Raw genomic sequence first — 24,853 nt, forward strand, 5'->3', positions numbered from 1 at the left:
AGCGCTCCTTCTAACTCATTTATTTACAAGCAAGCACAAAATCATTACCCACAGGAAAGAACCAATGCTCCAAAATTAACGCTTGCAATCACCGGAAACTCTGTTCTGAGTTCCAGACACTGGTCTGTTACCCTTCCAATATTCATCCCTTCCCTAATATGTCTCGGTTTAACAATCTTTCCAGAGCCCAGCATCCCCGGGACGTTTTAATTAGGTAATTCATTAGTGAGTCAATACAGACATTTATATATTCTTTTAGCTCGAGTGGTTAAGTACTAATTTCGAAATGATTATAAAACACAGGAATAAGCAACGCATAGTAATTTTAATTTATATGCAAATCAATTGGTTCATCTTAATTCCTTAAAAAAAAAAAACCCAAAAAACAATTATTGTATTGTAGCATCGGGGGTATGGATCAAAGCGCCCGAATGGACAATTCCGAAACCGGACCTGGACTGGGGAGGGAAATTCTAAAACCGCCAACAAATCAATAACGTTTGAGGCAGTTAAACATCTCTAGCCATTGGTATTTACATACTCGCTTGTTGTCAGATAAGGAGCTGGGGAAATTGCTTGCCTGGGTTGAGATCATAATCCAAAGTGAAGAAAGTAAATGATAGCACGCATCCCGTCAGGGCGGGCTCTAAAATAATACTGTACCTTTCCCAAATCCTGACTCTTGGGTGAGAGTGAGTTGGCGGAGGTCATCCTAAATTTGTCCTCGGTTTTGCCCGCTTTGCTCACAAAATTGTCTGTCCTCCCTATGCTTTGATTTTTGTTCTAACAGTTGTCACCCGTCTGAAAATACTAGAGGGAGGGGTATAATTCAGAATCTCACTAAAAATTCTATGAATCCATTTAGCCAACACCGCTCTTCTTATGCTGATTTGGGGGTGGGGGGGAGGGGACGCATATGTTTAATTCCCTGTGTCCTCCCACCATTAAATTAGATGACCAAAAAAGACAGAAAAAACGGCTGTGAGAAATTATCTAGTGCATTGGCTTACTGGAAGGTTATTACCTTTAGATATAGTTTAAATTTTTTGGAAAAGTAAAAAGGGGGTATTGTTCCAGAGGACAACAAAAAATTGAGATATTCTAGAACGGTGACTCTCACTGGGGATCACCGGGAGATCCACCGGAGTTGTTTACGTAAAAGTGTAACATCCTTGAAATTCACAGATACATAAGGTCAGTGTCTCCCCACCCCCGGCTCCCGGCCCAGGCGATCTGGCCCTTAAGGAGCTGGTACCTTTGATGCTACAATCTTGTTTACATCTGCCGGGCAGGGAATTGCTTGCTTTGCTCGGACGCTCCCTCCACCCCCTTCTAATTTGAAGTAATCGGAATCTAAATACAATCGCCACGGCCCACTCTTTCATTTCTGCTCTGACGAGGGAAAAACCTGAAATCCGTGTCTTAAATCAGCTCGGTGGTTTGTAGCCCCCCAGCACCCTGCCTCTCCGCTGCATGCCTAATGTATTCCCTAGTGGTTCTGAGCATTAATTAGTTGTTTAATAGGAGTATGACTAAAAATGTAAAAGAAGGATTAGGAGCGTGAAACGTATGTCCAGCTCCTTCCGCACACTCGAGGAGGGAATGAGAATCATTCTGTATCTTCTATTTCTCCAGGAGCCATTAGCATTTCCCACCAGCTGCTCACTTCAGCTGCACTGGCGCTGGGCGAGGCGAAGACCCAAAAGCTCAGCGCGATGTCTGAGGCGGCCGGGACTGGGGTTAACCAGCCCCTGGCGGACGAGACTCCAGACAGAAGGAGGGGGGTGGGGAGGAGAACGTGAGCTTCCCGGAGCCCCTTCATCCCAGCCCGGGTTTGCAAACCTCCGAATCTTGAAAGGGGGTGGGGGGGTTGCACGCGCTTATCTGCGCGTCTCTCCAGCGCTGCCCCTTTCTCTTTTCCTCGTCTCTCTGCAAGTCTCTGAATCTTCCCGTCTCTGATTTTCTCACTCTTTTCCCACTTTTCCATGAGATTCCTCATCTTCGCCACCAGATGAAGGGAGGTCGTTCTGCTAGAAGCGTCTCCTAATCTCTATAAAATGAAAAGGAAAAAATGGGGAGGACATTAACCCATTACTCAGGGGAGTGGGGAGACAGCAGAAATCGTTGATGGATACAGATGAAAATGTCTTTCTCAGACCACCTTCTCTGGTTTGCAGTGACTTTAGATTTCGGTTGTGGAACTTGTTGAAAGAATTTGATTTTCTTGATTCAGCCAGAGTTCAAAAACCAGAAATAAAAATTCTCAGGAACAGAGGGGGAAATAAAGATAAAAACAGCACGTGAGCTGTTCCTCCTCTTTTCTCTCCCTTTAAGTAAAACGGTCTTGACTCTCCAACGGGTAGAGAGAGAAAGTTTGAGTTTTCATGGATGTTATGGAGAGGTTAGAGATGGCTTTAAAATGTAGATCTCTCAGTCAGTTTTCTTCGTGGCTGAAGAGGCTAGCCCTTTCCATAAAATGAGTCCATCTGTCGACTGTTAGCTATTTCAAAGTGAAGGGATTTAGCACTCAAAACAAATTGAGCAAGTTTGTTTGCCTGTTTTTACTGCTAACTCAAATGAATTCAAAACACGGAGTAATTCAAGAAAACACATAACACGTTCTAGACAGCCCCCAAATGCAGGGAAAGCCCAGCACCTATAGGGTGACCTGGGTTATTTTAAACGCCAAGCTTTTTAAAGATGTATGTATTTCACACATGCTCTCCCAACAAGTCATTTATTTCCCTAGAACTGGGAGAATTGGTATCCTGATTGAGGAAGAGCAATACAACTTTTGGAAGGAACTTTATTCTCTATTGAGGACAAAAGGGGAGGGCTTTTTCATGGCGCGCCTGGGCGAATTTTGTTCCTATGCAGAAATTAATATTGATGGGAAAACCAAACCGGAACCTATGACTGCTTTCCGACGCTTTCCAAAAACATACATTAACAGGACGCCCTTGAAATTGAAAACAAACTTTGTCTAGTATGCCTGGCAGAAGCCTTCACACCTGGTCTTCCAGACGAATCATATTTATAGTCCTTACACCCAAAGGCAGGACGAAGCAAAAACACCCTGCTAGCTACCAAAATACACGCCTTGCTCCAGTCAAGAAATCGGAAAATCAGGGCTTAGAAGTAAGACACACTTTCCGAATGAAAATGACTCCTCTAACTTCACGTGTTCTTCGATTTTTAAGAGCAAATGTGAATTTGAGAGGAGCTTCCCCTCCCACCCCCACCACCAAGCCTTGCAATTTAATACCATGCTCGCCAGGAACCTTAACCTCGTCATTTTAAAAAATGAGATATCCGTGACCCGGGGTGAACTTGTTGAGTGTAGGTACAGCAGAGGAAATTCTAGACTCTATGAACGCCCGAACCTCGTCCAGAGCAATCCTTTCGTGTACTCTGGTCAGTGCGCGACCGTGCCCACCTGCGCGCGGACAGCGGGTGCAGCGTGCTTGGTCCACCCGCCTTGACCTCGGGCGTGGTGTCCCGGCCGGCGGTGCTGGGCCAAGTCTCTGGGCCTTCCCCGGCTGACTAGTCTCGGTTGTCGCCTTCCCAGCCCTCTTCCCCACCATCCCCCCTCCCCGCTGGCCCCACTTTTCCAGATTACTCCTCAGTCATCCTCTCTCACCCCCACTCCGCCTACTTTCTCTCCAGCCTCCAGTGCGTCCCTCACATCACCACCACCCCCACTCCGCAATCTCTCGTTTCTGTGAACTCGTCTCTCAACCCTGCAGGCCTGAAAGAAGGTCACATACAGGCACTCTGGTACTCACACCCTACATGCCTCGCCCCAAACAAAACCCATGCACACAGTCCTTTGTTCCATTTCTTGGGCCACTTTCCCTGGCCCTTCCTCCTTCTCCGTCCTGGTTTGCTCCCCAAGAGTACGTTTCTGTCTCCCGGACGCTCCGGTCTCCTCCCCACCCCCACCCCCACCCCACCTCTGATTTATTAGAGCTCCCGGTTCGGCGCAGATTCCTCGTTCTGCTCCATCCCACCCTCCCCTCCTATCCTCCCATCCACAGTGGGAGTGCTTGCGCCTGCTGCTCTTCTGCTCCAGTCCCAGCGCCCTGCCCGGTCCCCTAAACCCTCTTTCGCTCTCCGGGCTCTTCCTCCGGCTCCCGAGTCTCCGGCCTGCCGGCCTCACCTCCCTGCCCTGCCTCGCTTCTCGTCGCCCCTGCTCGCTCCCCCCGCGCTCGCCCGAACGCTGTGCTCGCTCCTTGAACGCCCGCCGCGCAGCCGGGCTCGGCCGCCCGCCCGCCCGCCCGCCACTGTGCAGTGGAGTTTGGTGGAATCTCTGCTGACGTCACGTCACTCCCCACACGGAGACCGAGCTGAGGGAAGAGAGAGGGATGAGAGCAAGGGAGGGGAGAGAGAGTGCGAGACCGAGCGAGAAAGCTGGAGAGGAGCAGAAAGAAACTGCCAGTGACGGCTAGGTTCCGGCGGCCGCCGCGCACCCGTGGACTCCCTCGGAACTTGGCACCCTCGGGAGCCCCGCAGTCCTCTCGGGCTTGGCTTTCCGGCGCTTGCGGTGCAGCCTGCGCCTCGGATCGCTGGAAGTCTCCCCGGGAAGCGGTGGGACGCGGAGACAGCAGCTCTCTCCCGGTAGCCGGTAAGTGGAGGCCGTCTCTTTCCGCAGGGATGTGAGATAATGCGAGTTTGGAAATTTGTTCCACTTTGGAGAATCTTCACCGTAGGTGATTTGTGGTTGTTGGGGCTGCCTCCCCCCCCCCGCGAAGTAACTCAGCAAACAGACCTCGCAAAGCCCTGTTCCTCTCGTCCCCAGTCGCAGACACTCACAATCTATGGGGTTGCTGAAGTCGAGTGGGAAGCGAGACCATGGCTGGCATTTAAAACGAGGTATCTTCCCTTAAATCTCGGTGCCAACACTGCAGGGACAAATCCTCAGGCTGAGGATTAGCATTCTCAAGATAAAGGGCAGGGTACAAAGTTTCAGCTACTGGAAGATTAGCCCCTTTCCCATTGTTACCAATTGGAAAAAAGATTCCATCTTAACTGGCAGTTAGTGACCTCTCAGGCCCAAGCGAATTACCTGGGAACCAGGCCTGGATGCCAAGCTTGCACAATTACTTCGGATTATAAATCCTTTAAATTGATCACCAGTCAACTCCAATCTTGCACTTCAGGAGATACATTTTAAATGGGTAGAGAGGAGAGGACTATTTTCCAACTGTCGAGTAAGAAAAAAATTATGATTCTAAATCTGAGAAATATGGTTCTCTTTTCATTCCAATTCAATGACTTTATTTTCCTAAGTAATTCAGAAATCAAGCCACCATAGGGCAGTGTGATTTTTACTCCTTTTTGTGTGTGTATTATGTCTTAGTAAACTAAATGAAAAAAAAAAACTTTTACTATTATGAATTAAAATAACACAGGCATTCATATATTCTAAAATATTTTTATGAAAACTAATCTGACTTACAGAGATTTCTTTGCAGTTCTTAGGCCACTGATAAGAATTAAATGTGGTTCTAATATAAGTTTGGAAGAAATTTATCTAAAATTCAAATACCAATTATGTCAAGGAAACAAAGCACCGGCACAGAATAGATGAGGATTTTTACTAGTGTAACATAAAATAAGCGTACAAGGTTTTAATAATCAAACAGTCCCTAAAATTTGAATAGCTACTTCATTTATGGAATGTTTTACTTTACCTCAGCAAAACTACACTTAAATTATTCAGGTGCTTTGTTCCTCAAGTTGAGCATATTGTCTTCAAGTGTTCCTAAAGCATCAATATTAATTGGTTTAAAAGAAGGCTTAAACTGGTAAAATACAGAATTGTGTTAAGCAGTATTTTAATTTCCTTAAACGATTACCCACTGCAAATTAATTTAGTGGCTAATCTCCTTAATTTAGTTCATTTAAAACATATGTTCTTGTGCTGTTTATTTTTAAACTTTCCACTGAAGATTTTGTTACGGGGTAACAAAAAATGGAAAGGGGGGGAATGTAAAAGAATTTGGAATTATTAGAACTGTATTTTTTTCCTGCCATTTCCTCTTATGGCAATCATCAGAAATTACTTTTAAGAAAATTGTTTTATTTCTCAGGCTTTTACTGCCTGCTTTGGCCAGTGTGGTTCAGTATGCTTCATTAACTACGTGGTGCTTTTTAGCATACTCACAATAGAAAACTCAAATTAGGCAAAACAAGATTGCCTGGCATATACGTTCAAACCAGGACTTGAACTTTTGGGATGAGAACAACTTCCCATCAAGAAAAGTTGCGCATCTTAATTTGTGAGATTAGTGGTGGAGGCTGGCCCCTAAATCCTGCAGCCAAATTTGCCTAGCAAGACTTGTCTTGCTTGACAGGGCAAGTTTAAGGATCAGCAGGCAGGAATTGGAGGTTATTTTTAAAAACTATCTCCCTCAGTTATTTAGATTCAGTTCGTCCAGTAGGCCTGGTAATTATATGAAGAAAAAAAAATGCAGGTCTCACGGCTCATTTTGACTGCAAAATAAATCCCCAAGTCACAAGGACACTTAGGAGTGAGCTAAGGAACACGCCTTGACCTTCTTTTCAATCCTTAGAGCAGAGTTCTTGATTTGTTTTGTATTGCTTTGTTTGGCCTTCAGCACTGGAGCTTGGGAGTGGGGGGGGGGGGCAGAATGTGTAATAATTGGCTGACTTTATATTGAGCGACCCCATCTTTTTCTTTTGTATATTTCATTTCTTTAAAAAATGAAAACTATTTGCAGTTACCATCTGCAATGCTTCGGCTACCCGCTAATAATGCAGCCAGTTCAGATGTTTAAAAAAAAAAAAAAAAAAAAGATTATCGAATTGATGGTGACATGCAAATTTCCCCCGAAATTATCATAAGTAAACATTTGAAGTCTGGACTAATAAAATCCCATCTGTGTTACTTCATATCGAGTTAGTAGAAAGCTGTGATAATGAATTTTGTAATATCTCACGAACAGACATCTCAATCAGGGACTAATCCTGTGATTTTACTGCAGAATCACTAAATCTGGAGCCGCCAAACTGCTACTTCTGGGTCCCCGGGCCTGCAAGGATCGGCAGAGCCCCCGCCCACGTCCCAGCTAGCGGGTGGGGGGGAACCCCTGGACACCCACGCCGCGGAGCCGGGCAGCCCCTCCTCTAAGCGGCGACCTTGGCCAGAGGCTCCCGGGGCTCGGCTTGTTCCAGCAGAGGCCAAGGAGCGGGGAAACAAGACCCAGACTAGAGCCAGACCCGCAGCTCCCTGCCCCGCCTCTGCTCTTGCGCCAAAGGGGCAACGCCCGCTCCTCCCCTCTACCCTGGACCACAGCGAAGTGGGCCCTCCCGCCGCCGGCATACCCTGGTTAGCGTGGAGAGAGGCAGGCAACGAGATCCAAAGGGCCTGGGGAGCCCGAGACCTTCTTTCTTTCCTTCTGTCTTTAAAGCTGCCGCGGCTCTTCTACCCACCCGGACAGAGCCTCTCGCCCCCCACCTCTCCCGGTTTGCCTGTGGCGGAAAAAGGGGGCGCGCGTTAAACGCTTGGCTCGCTGCGTTGTGGTTGGAATTTTGAAAAAGATTTGGTTTGCCGGGGTTGAATCGGGGCAGCCGTTCTCTGAGAGTTATTTCTACGTCCTCGCTGGGTAGAAAACCCTCCGGACTTTTGCCCCGTTCTCTTCTGTCTCACTCAGTCCACTTCGTTTCCCTCCTCTGCGATCTGAAATCTTAGTTTAGGGTAAATAAATGGCCGGGTGAGTATCTCCAGGGAAAAGTGTGGCTAAATATGGAAAAGTGGCTCCTGATGGATGAGAGGCCCGAAGCCAGCTCGCTCCTGGAGTACCCTAGGCCAAGAGCTTTAAGAGTCCCGTTCATTTCAGAATTACAGAAAATCGAGGAAAACCGCTGTCTAGGGCAGGTACAAGTTGAGTCTGATAGTCTACAAATGTTTACTTAGCGTCTACTGACCGAAAGTCCTGTGCTGAATGGTGGTCTTCCACACAACCTCTTACATAGAAAAGTCCTCTCCACTCACCCCCAAATTCTGTACCTGCTAAGGTTGCCCCCGTGTTCAGACGGGCTCTTAACTCCTGACATAAACACCTTGAGAGTAGTTCCACAGCCTAAGTCCCCCAGGACATGATGGATTTATCCCTCGAGAGCCCCTGCGCCCATTCACCGCAACTCTGGAGGGAGATCCCCCTCTTGGTAAACATTCAGTTGTTCTGGACCAGGGGCTAGGGTGGGGATGAGGCTGAGAAGCATGCCCGAAACCCAACCCAGAGTAGGCACTTAAGAGCGAGTTTGCAGTTGTCCGCCCTACAGGTAGCGTCCACTGAACCCTGCACGCTCCGAGACCCCGCTGCTTCTCACGACCCTCCTTCTCTTTTATTTTGCAGACAACGGGGAATGGAGACCAACTGCCGCAAACTAGTGTCGGCGTGTGTGCAATTAGGTAAGAACGCGCTTCTTCTGCCGGGGTCACTCGACGGGACACCGCACCATGCGAGGGCGGCAGGAGGGCACCGGTCCCTTGGCGAGGCGGCGGCGAGGGGCTCTTCCCGGAGAGACCAGCCGGGGCGGAAAGGGAATCAGAACCGGGACACCGGCAGCCTCTCCCGGGGGTAGGAACTGGGGGGTATGGATAGGGAGGGAGCCGCTCACCGCGTCCCGATGCCCGGGGCCTACTCCTCCCTTTGAGGGAGCCGCTGGCAGCCTGGGAGGCACGGAAAGAGTGTGCCGCCCTGCTCCGGGTTGCCAGAGGGTCCGGGAGACGCGAGCGACCTCCGCCCTTTCCTCTAACTGGGTCTTTGCTCTTTGTCCCTCTTTCTCTTCTTCGTCCTGCCTCCTACCCCCACCCCCAACACCCTCGCTTCTTTCCACCGCGGTCCGGGGCGTCTCTCTACCCGCTTGTGGGGCGGGCGCGCGCGGCCCAGGCGTGCAGCCGGCGGCCGTTGAATGCCTCTTCTCCAAAGACTCCGAAATCAAAAAGGTCGAGTTCACAGACTCTCCCGAGAGCCGGAAAGAGGCGGCCAGCAGCAAGCTCTTCCCGCGGCAGCATCCCGGCGCCACTGGTAAGGCCGGGAGCGAAGCGCAGGCCGCGCGCAGGTCACCCGCCTCTGGGCCTCTGGGCTTCGGGTACAGCGCACCGAGGCTAGGCCGCCAGACAGGCGCGCCTGTCCCTTGACTTAGACACTTGGCCCCTGTGTGGGACGGGAAGCAGCCGTCCCAGGGACGTTAATTCCTTTCCCCAAAAGTATACTGCACTCCTGAGACCCAACACCTCTCTCTCTGGCTCTTTTTCGCTCTCTCCCTGTGGCCTCATCTCCTACGCACACCCCAACCTACCTCTGCGCCGCTAGCTGGCGTGGAAAAGTAGTCCAACAGCGACCTCTGTCGCCCGCCATGTCCCACTGCGTGTAGCACCACCAAGGGTGCTCTCCGCCCCGGCCTCTCTCAGCCTTGCCCCGCCCAGGCTTGTGGGCGCGGGGTTTGCCGCGGAAGGCATGCACCGGAGGCTTGCGTAGGGCGAAGATTCGCCTGGCCGGGAGTTGGAGGAGCTGACTAGAGCCCCGCAGAGCCTGAGGGCAGCGACTGTGCGCCGCAGCCAAGGGTGTAATGAAGTGTGCGCCCCGTCGACGCGAACCTACCTGTTGTGCAGGTTGCAAGGCCTCGGGTTTTGGTGGTGTCGTTGCTTGATTAGCTGGTTTCACTGTGGACGAGTCAAGGGGCCCTGCTGCTCAAAGGCTTGTGTAAAAGCCAGAATGTCTCCAACTCACTGCATAGGCCTTTGCTAAACGGAAACTTGCCCTTTAGGGGTGTGTGTGTGTGTGTGTGTGTGTGAGCGCGCGCGTGTGTGCAAGCTTTCCCTTGGAATACATGAAAAATTCAAATTTAACAACTGTCCTATTCTCCGGGTTTCCCAGGCTACTGTAATAACAAGTGCCTAGCCTTAGGAAGTTGTTGACCTTTGATAGTGTGAGGAGATAAAGCCCCCCCCCCCCACAGCCCTCGGCCCCTAACCCCCTCTTTCCGGATTAAAGTGTAAGGATACAAATGTAATGTGTGCCGGAGGGGGGCGAATTGGGACGCCCCGCCAAATAAACAAACCGTGTTGCTAAGAAGAAAACAAAGGCCCTGCATTCGTGCTTCCCGGTAAACCTGAGAAAATTATCATTTGCATAAGTAAAACTTCTAAAATGGTCGGGAGCGAAGCAGCCTGGCACTGCACACTATCGCGAGTCCTCCCGCTGGGCTAGTTAAACGCTCACTTGTCCGGGATTAACCCCATGGGGTTAAATGGGGCCGTGCAGAGATAACGTCGGGTGATTTCTGTCATTAAGATTGTGTTAAATTCTTCCTCTGTTTGATAATCGGTCGTAAAAATAAATTATTAGACCGGAGTATGTTTGGGATATGGTTAAAAATCAAGAACAGCGATGACTCCTGGAGAAATGTTTCGTGCCGGTTCCGTCTGGCCAGACTAGGGGAGCTCCCCAATCTCGCTTCGCGCGGGGCGGGCTGACAGTCGCCCAGCTGAAGCTGACGTTTCCCGATGCGTTGGGAGCTGGAGAGCTGCCTAACGTCTCTTATCCCCACCCCAACCCAGGGCTCCTAGACCTCAGGAATGGTTTCTGAGGACAGGTGGTCTCCATGGGAGCCCCTCCGAGGGGAAGCTAGAGATGGGATGGGAACCTCTTAACGTGGGCAAGAAGCCGTGGTCAGCCGGGGAGTCCTTTCTGTTCCTGTCACAGTCGCCACTGGGCATCCACTTTTGATAATTAGTAGATAAATAAAGAACTAGAAATAATGAAGGACTGTTTCCTTACCCATTAACTTTCAGGCCCGGATTATTCTAGTGCACTGATCCTCCACATTGGCAACAATCTGTTTTCTACCTTTTGGACAGAAGAGGAAAATTGCTGCCTAAACATGTTTAATACCATTAATTAAGGAGAGGCATGCGATAGGGAGAAATGCTGAAAATCTTGATTTTATTGGCTTTTAGGGATGTAGTAGACAAAAAAAAAAAATGTCACACATGAGTAAGCAAAACTACAGTGCCTCCAAGGAAGGTTGCCAGAGTCCCCTTTACTAAATATAAGTAAATTTAATCTATGTCATATGCAAACCCCTGGCCACAGCCTGCTTTGAAAAGAAAGATTTTTCTCCCTTTTTTGATAGCTTTTTTTTTTCTTTCAGAAAGAAAAAAAATGTTTACAATGGCATGTCTTTTTTCAAAAGGGGCCATGGTACTTTATTATTGGCACTACCCTCTCCTCAACCCCTCCAAAACATCGTGTCTTCGTTAAAGACTGAAAACAGTCCCCAAGTAGACAAGGTTAACCTCTGGAAGGCTGGGACTCTTGCGTTCCTTTCCAAGCGCATCTTTGTCCCCTTGATACCCATTGGGCTGGCCCACGGCCTGGCTCAAACCCTGAAGCAGGTGGAGTAGGAGGTCGGCTGGAGACCCCTAAATCCAGGGGTTGAGAGAGGGTAGAAAAAGGACTGGCTAGGCATCCAAGTGGAGGCGGGAAGAGTTGGCAAGTTTAGCTGCAACCCAGAAAGAAGGCTCAGAGGTCTGCTGAGAATGTTCCCCTAGAACAGAGATCCTTGACTTCCTTGCTTTGAGTGTCCCCCCCAAAAAAAGCCTGCTTGCTGAATTCAGAAAGTGCTCTTGACCTTCAGGAAGGCGGGTGGGGGGAACCGATCCTCCCTTGTCTGTAACCCTTAAAGTTTCGGGGTGGTGGCTCTGGATTCCGGGCTGAAATCGGACAGAGCTGCCGCCCCGCGGTCGGGGTGCCTAGCTTCGGTGACCAGACTTGGGCGGGTACCTTCCCCAGAGACGCCATTAATTTTTAAGTAGCCTTGGCTAAATGGGTGAGCTGAAAGAGTCTCACCAAGGTCTCTGGTGTGTGCCGACGTCCTTCCCTTGGGAGGGGGACCTCAAGGCCCCTTGTGGCGCCCCCAGCCGAGACATACTCTCTCAGTGGCAGCTTGGCCCCAGTCTTCTTCAGAGAACCCGGGGTAACTCCCCGCCGCCTTGGCGGCAGCAAACCCTTCATTCATTCAATCAGCAAATGTTTGCCCGAGCACATCCTACGTGGATTCCTAATGTACCCCCTGAAAGCAAATAAGCCGGTTTCCCTTCGCCGTTATGAAGCAGCTTTAATGTTAGCAAGGAACTAGCTAGAGCAGGTTCAGACCATCTCCTGCAAAACGTGATGTGGTGGTACCTGCAGCAGTGCTTGGGGCCTGAGCGTTGTTAGAAAGAAAGGGGATGCTTAGAAGGGTAGAGGGCCATTGGTGAGGCCCGGGGTAAGGGACAGGGGCTTGCAGAAGGGGCAGGAGGTCCGAGGAAGAAGCCACGAGAGAGGGGAACAGGGTTAAGGAGAGGGATTTCCATTTTCTTTTCTACCACCCCTGCCTCCCCACCCCATCCTACTCCACCCGCCACCGAGTCTAGCTTATTGTCAGCAGCTGCCTCTGCCTTTTGTGGGGTTTTTTCCCCGTCAGGGGAAATTGTACCAGTTGTGCAATAGGTAGTCACTCCCTGTGGATCCCCGCCCGCAGAGGTAGTCTTTTTACAGGTCGTGTTCCTTGCTACTGACACCAAGTGCGCTCAAAGTTTCATAAGGCTGGTTGGGTTGTTATTCCAAACCGCCTGCTGTTAATATATGCAGCAGTTGTTAGAGCGACTCGGAGGGAAAAGGAAATGTATAACGAAAGCTTATTCGTGAGCAGGAATATACTAATGGAACAATCTGATGTCTTCTTAATCCTATGTAAAAAGCTTTGTCGTCTTCCTAATATTGACTGAATGGGTAATTAATGGCTCTTCATCTAGGCGAATACCCTGTAATCCAAAGATAGGCAAAAGACAACAAGCCCAAGGTAGAAGACAAAAGGCCCAACTGTGGCCGCCACCCCCCTCCCCCACCAGGGACTCCAAATAGGAAAGTTTCTTTTCTGGAGAAAAGGGCAGAAGTGGGAGAATACAGGTACCTTTCCTAGGCTGGGTTTAACCACTGAATCTGGTCACCCAGCTCAGTTCTCCACTACTCCATTTGCCCCCACCAGTCCTCTCTGCATTTCTTCTCAGTTCCTCTAGGAAGTCACCCTCGTTTGGATCCTGACCAGAACCTTTTCTTCCCCAAAGCCCCCATCTTTCATTTGGGGAAGTGATTGATAACAGAGCACCAATACACAAGGTCCTCAAAAGGCTCAGGCAGAGGATTGAGCTCCTTCTGATCCAGGTGGAGACTCCTTTCTTTTACAACCTAAGGCAGAATCTGTGCAGACTTAGATAGTTGAGAGGGGAGGGACGAAATTAATGGCAGGAGAATGAACAGCAGAATTGGGTATATGTGTTAAAGAGTGATCAGGAGCAGTGGAGTCGACTTCCTTGTGAGGATCTCACATGAAGAGTACCCAAAATTCTTCCACCATGTTTTTAACAGGATGACATTTTAATTTAAACCTTTAGAAGTAATATATTACTTGGGTTACTACGATGAGGTGGGTTCCTTTTTTTTTTTTTTTTTGTCAGCTGACAGCTTTTAAAATATTATTTCGCTAGGGAAATAAAAGCTTCATCTCAGATTATAGGTGGGTATTTTTGGATTTATGTGATTTATGGTCACCATGACAACTAATGCTGAATGTTAGCTACCAGCATGTCTGGGAGAGGGAAGACAGAAAGAAGGGAGAGCAAGAGAAATAGAAAAGGGAAACAGACATGAGCTAGAGAGGAGAAATAGAGAAAAGAGAAAAAGGCGAGTTTTAATCCAATTTTTAAAAGTGACTTTAGTTAGTACCTTTCCAGTTCTCTCTGGACCTGGATATTAGTGACTATCTCATTTTCATCCCCCCCCCACCCTTGCTAAGACATATTTATACCACTCTACTTTTACTAGTTTTCTGGGATTAAACGTTCTCGGAATAAACCTGTTGTGTTAACAAACTAACGTGAAAAGGCATTGTAGCACGTGGGTTTAATGATTTCAGCAGCATCCCCCCACCCGTCCTGGCTCTGCTAATCCCCGATTTTCTCTTCACCTGCCAGTGTGGGGGTACCTCTCCCACCCCGACACTGAGCACCCCCAGCTAGTTACTCCAAAGCTCAAGTGTGAGACTAAAATATGGGTGCCGTTGGCAGAGACCCAGAGAATGTAGGTGCTGCTCAGTACGTGCACAGACTTTGATTCAGAAAACAATCTGCCCCTTTTTACAAACCAGCACTTTTTAAATCCATTTAGAGAATGGGGTAGGAGGGGATCAACCACAGTAACGTTTAAATGTCTGGATGCTTCCGCTTCGTGCCTGGAGCACGGGGTACAGCGAAGGGGGCCTTTCCAGATTGGTTTGTATGCGGAGAAAAGGCAGGCAGAAGAAGAAGGAGGGGAGGAAGGGCCACTTCTTGAGCGGGGTGCAAGGTCTCCATCTGACCTCTGCGCCTTATACCACACGCGCACACACGCCTGTCACGTGGCTCTGAGCTGAGTCTGGGCCGCCTCGGCCTTGAACTGGCCTGGGCTAGGGCAAGATTCCCACCCCTCTAAGGTCTGACAGCCAGCACAGGGAGACATCTAATGAGCGATCTTACAGGTGAGCTTTGAAGACAGATTCCACCCACCCCCCAAAAAAAGTTGTGGATTGCTTGGTTGGATTGAAGTCCATACTTGGACCCCGCACCCCAGACTTTGGAGGCATAACCCAACCAATCTCCTCGCGAAGGCCAGAGGGGCTTTGCGCAACTAACACTAAAGAGTGTGAAATTAAATAAGACCTTAAGACTGGTAATCGGTGGCAAATACCAGCAGCTCAAAACACGCCTGACCCCGTGTCACACATTTCCCTCCTCAAGGGTCTGGCTTTGCAAGAATAAGCAAAGAAAACCCAACGGAGACAATTCTTGAATGTCTTCGGACTTGAAAACCTAAACCCGCACTGGGCTTCCCTTTCCCCCACCCCTGCCCTCCGTGGGGGCCTTGCAGCACCTCCAGCTTCCCTGAACTGACCATCCTGATATTTCTCTGGATTGGAAATTTCTGTGATGGAGGCTGAAGTCATAGAGATTTCTAGAACCAGTTAAAGAAGACTGTGCAGAGGTGGGGGGTGCAGACTTAGTGCAAAATACATAGGATTGCTTTCAACCCCTTCCTTATCTATACTACCAATATCTGTGCACCCACAATATTAAGTGGATTAAGTTTTTGTAGACTAAGTCTCCTAAATTGCCGACCATCATCACCACTGTTTTCATTGAAAAGTGTTTGTTTGTTTGGGTTTTTTTGTTTGTTTGTTTCTTTTGTTTTTGGGTTTGTTTTTTGTTTGTTTGTTTTGGGGGGGGTTCCCATTACTCACTTGCTTTTCTCCATCTAGACTTTTCATGTTGGTGTGCTCCCACCATCCATGGAACTGGGTCTGAGAAGGGGGTCAGCCGATCTCACCATGTGTGAAGTGATTAGGAGATTAGGAGAGAGTTGAAACTCTGGTTGGAAAAATGCAAAGAAATGCCTTACTGGCTCAGTTGAGTTGGGGGGGGGTATATATTTCATATGTGCATTATCTAGATAGATGGTAGATAGATACATAGACATGGTTATGTTTTGTGTTTTTTTATTAATTTACTTTAACCAGATATCTCCAGATAATTGTCTTTATTCTCCACTTGACTTTGCAGTGGATAGGTACAATTTAAGATTCCTCATCCTTTTAGGCTTTTAGGCTGCCCGAAGATCACCAGCACTTCCAACCTCTACTACCCTTTAGCACTATGTTGAGCTGTCACTCGCCCTGGGGTTTTTCAGCCGCTTTGGAAGCTGGTTTGGAGACTAGGTCTTCCCGTTTGTGTATCTGCCCTGATGAGAGTTGTTAGTCAACAGAGCCACCGAGTTTAAATCAAAATTCTGTGGGTTTAATGAGAGATGAGCTTAGAAATCTATATGTTTCTGTGGAGCTCCTCAGCTCTCCTGAGTAAGGAGTTGTGAGAAACACCCAAAGCCTCCACCAAAAATTGCCTCTCCGGGGTTTGAATCTCAAAGAAACTAATACCAAGAAAGAAAGTATACTCACTGTAGTTTATCATTTGTTCATATGATGGAATCTCTTCATGAAATGAAGCTTTATGGGGGTGTTATTTTGGGGACTGGAGCTATACTGAGGTTTAAAAAAAGAAACTGGAATATGATTAGTAAACACATTGGGCAGAAAAGAGCTGAATTCATATTGACTTAGTTATAGGTCATCGGCTGGCAGTGCAATGGGAGGAAATATTTACTTTACACATACACTTTATGATCTTGGGGGAATTAGAGGAAATTCAATAAGAAAACGGCTAGAAACATTTAAAACCCTTATTTAAAAGACTTAAGCAAATTAGAGTCTTATCAGATTAAAAACCACTACAAATGTAAGAGCATTGTCTTCGGTGAAACGCTGTGGGGTCTGAGGAGATTCTCCGCCAAATCTCAGGGATAAAATGCGTCATTTAAGCACCAGATAATGAGCAGAATGTAAATTAATTTAACCTTCTTTACCAACAGGCTGCTGGTGTAATATGTATAATTTAGTGATAAGATTGCAGGACCTAATATAGCTGGATGTATGAGCCTCAGCTAATGCAGACTTGTCACATGAGGATGTGTTCTGCTCTGAGCAGGTGTATGTATGCTTGGAATGGGGTGAACTGGAATAAAAGGTTAAAACTAGAAATGCTGCTTTAAAGCTTACTATAAAGAAAATTCCTCCTTTCAGCTAAATTTTTCTTAAAGTGGGATGATACTTCTGGAGAGAAACTGAAGAACAAATGTCATTTGCTTCTTTGGATGGCTCTCGAGCATGTTTAAAATGGGGGAGGAGTTGCAGATAGGGTTTGGCAGAGAGAGCCCGGCAAAGTAGAGACACATAGGTTACAAACATAATTTGCAGTCTGCCTCATCCACTCTGCCCCAGACTGAGTAAGTTTCCCAATCTTGTGAACAAGGACAAGGAGGGAGTTTTCTGAAGATACCTCATACTGATGTTACAAATCATTGACTGTAATGTCAAACAAATACACATTCAGGGATGATAACACTAACTCCACAATAAAGCAATCACCAATGCAGAAACCCAGAAGAGATTAGTTTGTGCTCTCCCCATGACCTAAGTAAGCAAAGGACAAAAGGACTTTCAAAAGTTATTTTGAATGATACGTTGGTATTTCTTTAATTCCTTTGGAAATTAATTTTTTTTTTTTTTTGGAAATAGTGTTGTAAGAGTTGTATGTCCCCAAGGTGTTTCTTTTTTTCTTTTTTAAAAAATAAATGAATAAGGCTTTGGTTTTTCTGAGCTGAGTGTTCTCCTAGGCTTTTGCCCTTCGCCCCCATTCTACTGCCTCTGCCTGCTTGGACTTTAAAGATTCAGCAGCCTTGAGTTCTCTAGGAAAAGAAAATGACTTTAAAAAATATCCTTGAAAGTGGTTATTTGGCAACATTCTTAATTGTATGGAAATTCATTAAAGCACATTTTATATATAATTAGCTCAAGGTTGTTGATTCTGCAGGCTTTATGGATTTGAATCTGATTGATAATAAAGTAAACAAGAGAGTCGAATTTAAAGCGGGCTCTCTCTAGGGTTAGGACAAGCTTAATACAGTGTACAAGGAATTTGAAAGATCTTGGATATGTGTCTTAATCAACGCTAAGTAGAATGGATAAGCTTTCAGCATTTTGAAAATGCTGGGTTAGGGTTTCTATTCTATTGTGTATTTTCTGTCTGGGGTCTAATAAGCATTACAGAGAACGTGATCTGAGGAGACTTTTTATTCTTGTATAAATCCAGAGTGAACCGCCAAACAGTTGTTCGTTTAAAGTCAAGGTAATTTTCTTTTGACGGGTCCATTTGCTTCTCGATTTCTAATTTATTAGCCGGCCTTCTCAGGGCTTTGTCTTCTTTGCAATTAAAATAAAGCTTCTTCAGATTAGCGCAGCATTCACTTGACAGGCTGTTTGGAAAATTTAAGATCGGAGAGGTGATGTGTTGCTGTTTTTCAATTTCTTCTGGTTTTAAGTAGCATGCCCCCTTTCCATACAGGGGGGATAAAAAGGCATCTCTCGGTTGGAAATGGATGTAGTGAGATACAAAAAGGAAGGGGTGCGAGGCATGTTGATCCTTGTACCTTTCAGCTCTGGACCTTTCCGCTCCTTTCTCCCAAGCCTCTTACTCCCAGCCTCATCTCTCCGCCTCCCCGCCTGAACTAAAAGCAAGATCTTCTTCGGCTGGGCCGGAGCAGAATTCCCGGGAGCCGGCCGGTGTAGACTTGGTGGGCACAGTGAGGTATTAGCCCAGCCCCGCACAGCTGATAGGTGCAGACAGGGCTGTCCCTCCGCCGGGGCTCGGGGCCTTCTGATTGGTGCGGAGCCACGTCACTCCCGCTGGGCGAAGGGTCTGGGAGGAGGCGGAGGCGGGGAGCGTTGGGAGGGCCGCGGCAAAGTGACGTCTGGGCACCAGGAAGCCCGCCTCTGGTTTTAAGATGTTAGGCCAACAGGGAAGCTCGGAGCCGCAGAGCTGGTCCGTCGCTCGCCTGGGTGCCGGGAGCTGAGCTGCTGCGAGGCCGCGCTCGAGCTCGACGGCCCGAGGGGGGTGTGCGTGTGCGTGCCACGGAGGGTGCGCCCAGAGGCCCGCGTTGCTGCCGCAGCCGCTGCCGCCGCTGCGGGGGATCTAATATCAGCTACCTGTCCCTGTCACTCTTGACACTTTGCTGTCAGGGCTGCCGCGCGGGGGGCGGGCAGAGCGCGATCGCCGTTAGCTTTCCTTATTGGAGGGGTACGTGGGGGAGGGAGGGAGGGAAGAAAGGGGTCTTTGCCCACTCTTGTTTCGCTTTGGAGCTTGGAAGCCTGCTATCCAAAGACGCTCCGAGCTGCGCCCGCCTACTTACATCCCCATGTCTCCGTTTGCCCGCTGACTTTCCGCCGCCGGACCCTAAGGCTTGAGCCTTCCGAAGGAGACGGGGGCCGCTCGGTTCAAAAAGACTCAGCAGGGATTGTGCTCCCTGGCTTTGCCCGCGGCGGCCACAGCGCGGAAACTCTGCGCGTGTAGTGGAAAGCCGAGCAGGCGGCGGCGGCCACGGGGCTACGGCCGGGCGGCAGCCCAGGACTTGTAGGGCGGCGCGCTCCTTCGTCCATGAACTGCATGAAAGGCCCGCTGCACTTGGAGCACAGAGCAGTAGGGACCAAGCTGTTGGCCGCCTCCTCGTCTTCCTCCTGTCACCATCCCCAGCCGCTGGCCATGGCTTCGGTACTGGCTCCCGGTCAGACCCGCTCCCTGGACTCTTCCAAGCACAGGCTGGAGGTGCACACCATCTCTGACACTTCCAGCCCCGAGGCCGCAGGTAAGGCGCCGCGCGGCCCCGCGGACACCGGGGTCCAGCCGCCCCTCGCCGCTGGGCTCTTCCCGCCCGCAAGGAAGTCGACCCCTCCAGGGGGAGGCGTAGTGGGAGTGGTCGTTTAGTTTGCCTCCCGCAGAACTTCCGGAGCCGGGATTCTTTTGGCCCCGAGTTTCTTTCGCCCTACCTCGACCGCCCCGCCGGGGTGGGGCGAACTGCGCGAGCCATTCCCTGCCCTATTCCTATCCTGGCCTCCCTATGTTTGTTTTCTGGGTCACAAAAATCCCAGCATCTCCATTCGAAGACGTTCAGAAGCCACCACCCCCGACTCCCCAACCCAGAGTCTGTTCTCTCCGCTTTCCGCTCCCGAAAAGCTCCGCTTGTTAGAAAAGTATTTCTGAAACGATGCCGCAGAAGAGGCGGTATTTCTAAAGGGTAGAGGAACTTGGGTGGGTCACCGAATCCCAAAGTCTACCTTTACTAGTCTCCTGAAACCGCATGGAGATCTGTGGGGGTCTGAAAAATGCGCGCGTGTAGGTGTCCGGAAAAAATTTGGTGTGTCTGCGCAGAAGAGTATAAATATACTTGAAAGAGGCTGTAAAAATGAATGTGCCTTCACAGTGAGATAAACATGTAAATAAAACGTGCGGCGCTGGGGGAGGGGAGGAGATGGGGCGCTCACACCCACACTCACGTCTGCACGCCCCACAGTCGCAGCGCTCACCGCGGCCCGGAGAGGCCGCTCGCACACTCCTCCCCTGCCTGGCAGCCCATCGCTTCCGCGGCCTCTGCAGCCCGGTCCATTTGGAGTTCACGGGTAGCAGGTGGGACTTGCTGACGGGAACCTCTCTGTGTTTCGTTTTCAGAAAAAGATAAGAGCCAGCAGGGAAAGAATGAGGACGTGGGCCCCGAAGACCCGTCCAAGAAGAAGCGGCAACGGCGCCAGCGCACTCACTTCACCAGCCAGCAGCTGCAGGAACTGGAGGCCACTTTCCAGAGGAACCGCTACCCGGACATGTCCACGCGCGAAGAGATCGCCGTGTGGACCAACCTCACGGAAGCCCGAGTCCGGGTAGGACCTCTCACGGAGCCTGGGAAGGCTAGGGAGGAAGGCATTGTAGAAATGCGGGCCACTTAGAACCGGAGGGAGTGTGGAAGGCAGTCTCCCGAAAGGCACGGTGTGCCTTTGCACAGGCAGAAGGCCTCTCCGCAGCCCCAGTCGCGAGGTTACAGCTCCCCCTTACAGACCAGCGGTTGCAGGCCTAGCGCAGGCTCCGCGAGCGGCACCCGCTCACTGCCCCGCTACCCTGAATCCTTCGGAACTGGGCCGCGTGGCATTCCCCTGCATAGGGCATTGTGTTCCCGGCTTGCGGTCGCCGGAAGAGTGCTAATAAAATCCCTCCGAGGCCAGGAGCCGAGAACAGGCTCCAACCTGTGCGCCTTTTACAAGGAAAACCCACCGGAGACAAGCAAGGCTTGGCCCTCCTGGGGAAACTTTCTCCCCCCAGGCTCGCCCGGCCCTTTCTCTCTACTCGGCTCATCCTCCTTACACAGTCTTTTCGGTTTTCGGCCATTCAGGTTTCTCCCACACCCTATCCCTTAGTTTTGTGATACACGGAAGCATTTTGACACACAACTACTATCCTGCTAGTCCTCTTAGAAAGAAAAAAGAAGAAAGACTTTTTGGTTTGGTTTATTTATCTTTCTCAGGAGATTGTTATTCACACCCTTCTTCCCAATGATAATAGTTTTATTTTTTAAAGGTGGGAGGGCTTACCTTTGTACCAAATCTGTACTTTATGGATTGGCAAAAGTGCACTTAAATAAATTACCCGGTAGCAACATCCTGGTTTATGCTGGTCAGTAGAAAACTCCAAATGTGTTAGGATTCTGGAAGCAGAAACACCCATAGCAAGATCCAGAGGCTTTGCTGTTAAAAACAAAAAACAAAACAATTCTGGATAGAAAAATAGAGCCTCCAGTTAAAGCAGAGATGAAAGAACAATAAGATGGCAATAATGATGAAAAGAATAAAGACCAAAATGCATTCCCAAAGCAGAGGGAAGGAAGGTACTCTCTGGGTTGCATTTGTGTAGGGTATGAGGCTTTGCTGGTGGATAAGAGCCGGGATGAAGTTGGAGATGGTTTTAGTTTAACTGCACAGAGCTAGAGCTCTGACTCTGGCCGCGTGGTTTTGCGCAAGGTCAGGCTTTGATTAGCTCTCCCGTGCATCAGGGGAACGGGCCTTGCACGTACTCTTCTTGCCTGAGCAAAGTTTACACGGCCTAGGGTAGAAATTAAAACTAATTAAAAGAAAAACACAATCAGTGGGTTCTCTGGAATCCTTCTGAAAAGACCTCTCCCACCCCTCCAGCTTTCCAGGAGTCTCTCCCAAGTCCCCCGCCTCTACCACGCTGGGCTGTCGCTCCTTCTGGCTGCCTCCTTCCAGGCCCGCTGTGTGTCCAGCCAAGTGGGAGTGAAGCGTGCTTTTTTATAGCAGTCGGGTGCAAAGAGGAAGGAGGATAAAAAGGAAATCGAGAATGAAAGGGAAAAGGGGGGGAAAAGAGCGGATTAGGCGTCTGGGCCCGGCTGAGATGTGTAATGTGAAACATCACCGATGTCAGCTCTGAAATCTGGAGCCAGGCCTCGCTCCAATACACAAAAGCCGCAGTCTGCGGCGACGGGCGGGTCCGATGTGGATTGAGAGAAGGGTTGCGTCGGGGCCACCGGACGCGGGGTGGGGGCTGACGGGCCAGGCGACGGCTTGCAAAGCCAAGCAAACCCGCTGGGCCCGGCGGGAGCAGTGCTGGCAGCCGGGGCCTATACTGGAGAGAGCGGAGGATGAGTAGGAGCGGAGGAAGGGAGGGGGAGGTTGCAGAGTGACCCATTCTGGGTTCCCGGAGATTTACAAGCCAAGCTTTTGGAGTTTAGGAGACTGAAGTTTAGGAGGCGGCCTTTTGCTTTTTAATTCGCTATTTTGCTAGGCGAGGATAGGGGTCGCGGCCTGGCGCCAGTTGTGAGAGCGAGTTCTGTGGCGTGGGGGCCGCAGGGAAGGTCTGAGACTGGAAGGAGGAGCTGTGCAAGAGAGCGCGGGCCTCTGGTGCCCTCTTAGCCACTAGTCCTCATCACTGTCTATGGCTTTGGAATGGAAGCAAGTTTGCAAGGTGGCAGGCTAAGAGTTGGGCAGAAAACCTGCTGCCCCGCGTTTATTTTACAGTAAGTGAGTTTGGATCCAGAGGAGGGCCTGGGTTAGTGAACAAGCCGTCCACAGGCCGCCAGGCGTTGGACTGGGGTTTGTGGCGCAGTTCAGAGCCTGGGCCTCAGCCGGCCAGGCCTCCCTCGCTTTAGACGCGGTTCAGGCAGCTCCCGCCCGCGGGGCGGTGGGGGGAGGGGGAAATTATGGTGTGTGTGTGTGTGTGTGTGTGTGCGCGCGCGCGCGCGCGCGCGCTGGACATGGGTGGCCTCTGGTGCTTTCTGTGATCAAGGTTTTACTAATCCGATCTGTGGCATCTGTTTGCTCCTTTGCCGTCAACCCCCAGGTTTGGTTCAAGAATCGCCGGGCCAAATGGAGAAAGCGGGAGCGCAACCAGCAGGCTGAGCTGTGCAAGAATGGCTTTGGGCCGCAGTTCAACGGGCTTATGCAGCCCTATGACGACATGTACCCGGGCTATTCCTACAACAACTGGGCCGCCAAGGGTCTCACGTCAGCCTCCCTGTCCACCAAGAGCTTCCCTTTCTTCAACTCTATGAACGTCAACCCTCTGTCGTCGCAGAGCATGTTCTCCCCGCCCAATTCCATCTCCTCCATGAGCATGTCGTCCAGCATGGTGCCCTCAGCCGTGACCGGCGTCCCGGGCTCCAGCCTCAACAGCCTGAATAACTTGAACAACCTGAGCAGCCCGTCGCTGAATTCCGCGGTGCCGACGCCCGCCTGTCCTTACGCGCCGCCGACTCCTCCGTACGTTTACAGGGACACGTGTAACTCGAGCCTGGCCAGCCTGAGACTGAAAGCGAAGCAGCACTCCAGCTTCGGCTACGCCAGCGTGCAGAACCCGGCGTCCAACCTGAGTGCTTGCCAGTACGCCGTGGACAGGCCAGTGTGAGCCCCGCCCACAGCACCGGGATCCTAGGACCGTGCCGGATGGGGCAATGCTGCCCTTGAAAGACTAGGAATTACGCTAGAAGGTCGTGGGCACTAAAGAAAAGGAGAGAAAGAGAAGATATAAAGAGAAAAGGAAACCACTGAATTAAAGAGAGCTCCTTTGATTTCAAAGGAATTTCCTCAATGTCTGACATCTTTCACTAAAAGTATTTCCAACAGTTGCAAGGACATACACAAATGTTTGACTGGATATGACATTTTAACATTACTATAAGCTTGTTATTTTTTAAGTTTAGCATTGTTAACATTAAAATGACTGAAAGGATGTATATATATCGAAATGTCAAATTAATTTTATAAAAAGCAGTTGTTAGTACTCTCACAACAGTGTTTTTAAAGGTTAGGCTTTAAAATAAAGCATGTTATACAGAAGCGATTAGGATTTTTCGCTTGTGAGCAAAGGAATGTATATACTAAATGCCACACTGTATGTTTCTAACATATTATTATTATAAAAATGTGTGAATATCAGTTTTAGAATAGTTTCTCTGGTGGATGCAATGATGTTTCTGAAACTGCTATGTACAACCTACCCTGTGTATAACATTTCGTACAATATTATTGTTTTACTTTTCAGCAAATATGAAAAAAATGTGTTTTATTTCATGGGAGTAAAATATACTACGTACAAATTGGTCTGGATTCTTTCTGCCCTCCTCTGTCACCTGGCCAGGGTCTCTCAGTCGTTGCTTCCTAAACAAACCAGTTTTCCTCTGCCCGCCTAGTTAAACACACAAGGCAGCAGGCCTTATTTAAATTTGGTAGAAATAAATTATAGTCATTCATCAAAAATGAAAAAGAAAAAAGAAAAGCCACTCCCAGGGGGGAAAAAAGCCTGTAAAGTCTGGTCTTGTCTCCCAGATTTTTCTTTGGCTTAAACCCAGAGGATTCCATTATTGCTAGCAAATAATATAAGAGAGAAGAAAGGAGAAAGAAATTTAGAAAGTATGCCAGCTTTCAATGACTCTCAAATATACTCCTTTGGCGGGGGTGGGAGGGCGGTTCAACACATTCGGTAAATTGTTCTGGAGAAGCATGTGTGTATGTATACATGTACAGTTTATATACATTCCTCTCAAGAGGAATACATCTATAATAAGTTTACAAGGAAACACCTCCAGTTCAAAATATTTAGGCCTCCACGTTTATCTTTCAGGCTTAAGTAGAGAGATTCTTCATGTTATATTGCATTCTATTTCCAAATCCTTAGGAGACATTAAAAGAAACAAAGACCATTTCTAATAACTACAGCCCCTTAGTTTCCCGAAGAGCCCAGGGGGTGAGAGGTTAGAGTGGAGTTTCCTGAATCTTGTCGAGCAATATGTAGTTGAGGCAAAGG

The 24,853-nt window shown here is 49.2% G+C and overlaps 1 protein-coding gene across 2 annotated transcripts; it reads left to right on the plus strand.

Moving 5' to 3' along the window:
• Positions 1–4,427: 4,427 nt before the first annotated feature.
• On the plus strand, positions 4,428–24,140 carry PITX2 (paired like homeodomain 2). 2 transcript variants are annotated; one of them, XM_030313252.1, is made up of 4 exons: positions 4,428–4,624; positions 8,382–8,437; positions 20,219–20,424; positions 22,892–24,140. In XM_030313252.1, exons 2-4 carry the CDS (start codon positions 8,392–8,394, stop codon positions 23,453–23,455), a joined length of 816 nt encoding a protein of 271 aa, XP_030169112.1. In that variant the 5' UTR covers positions 4,428–4,624; positions 8,382–8,391; the 3' UTR covers positions 23,456–24,140. The 2 variants fall into 2 exon arrangements, with proteins under 2 accessions (XP_030169112.1, XP_030169110.1); XM_030313250.1 differs by lacking the exons at positions 4,428–4,624; positions 8,382–8,437 and adding an exon at positions 19,096–19,358.
• The last annotated feature ends 713 nt before the right edge of the window (positions 24,141–24,853 follow it).

Source organism: Lynx canadensis, chromosome B1 (assembly GCF_007474595.2).
Source record: "Lynx canadensis isolate LIC74 chromosome B1, mLynCan4.pri.v2, whole genome shotgun sequence".
In the NCBI taxonomy this organism is placed as follows: Eukaryota; Metazoa; Chordata; class Mammalia; order Carnivora; family Felidae; genus Lynx; species Lynx canadensis.

Excerpts from the sequence above, each read along its gene's own strand:
- PITX2 (XM_030313250.1), top strand. The coding sequence starts at position 19,151 with ATGAACTGCATGAAAGGCCCGCTGCACTTGGAGCACAGAGCAGTAGGG. Across the intron at positions 19,359-20,218 it reads TTCCAGCCCCGAGGCCGCAG|AAAAAGATAAGAGCCAGCAG; the intron begins GTAAGGCGCCGC and ends TTTCGTTTTCAG. Across the intron at positions 20,425-22,891 it reads TCACGGAAGCCCGAGTCCGG|GTTTGGTTCAAGAATCGCCG; the intron begins GTAGGACCTCTC and ends GTCAACCCCCAG.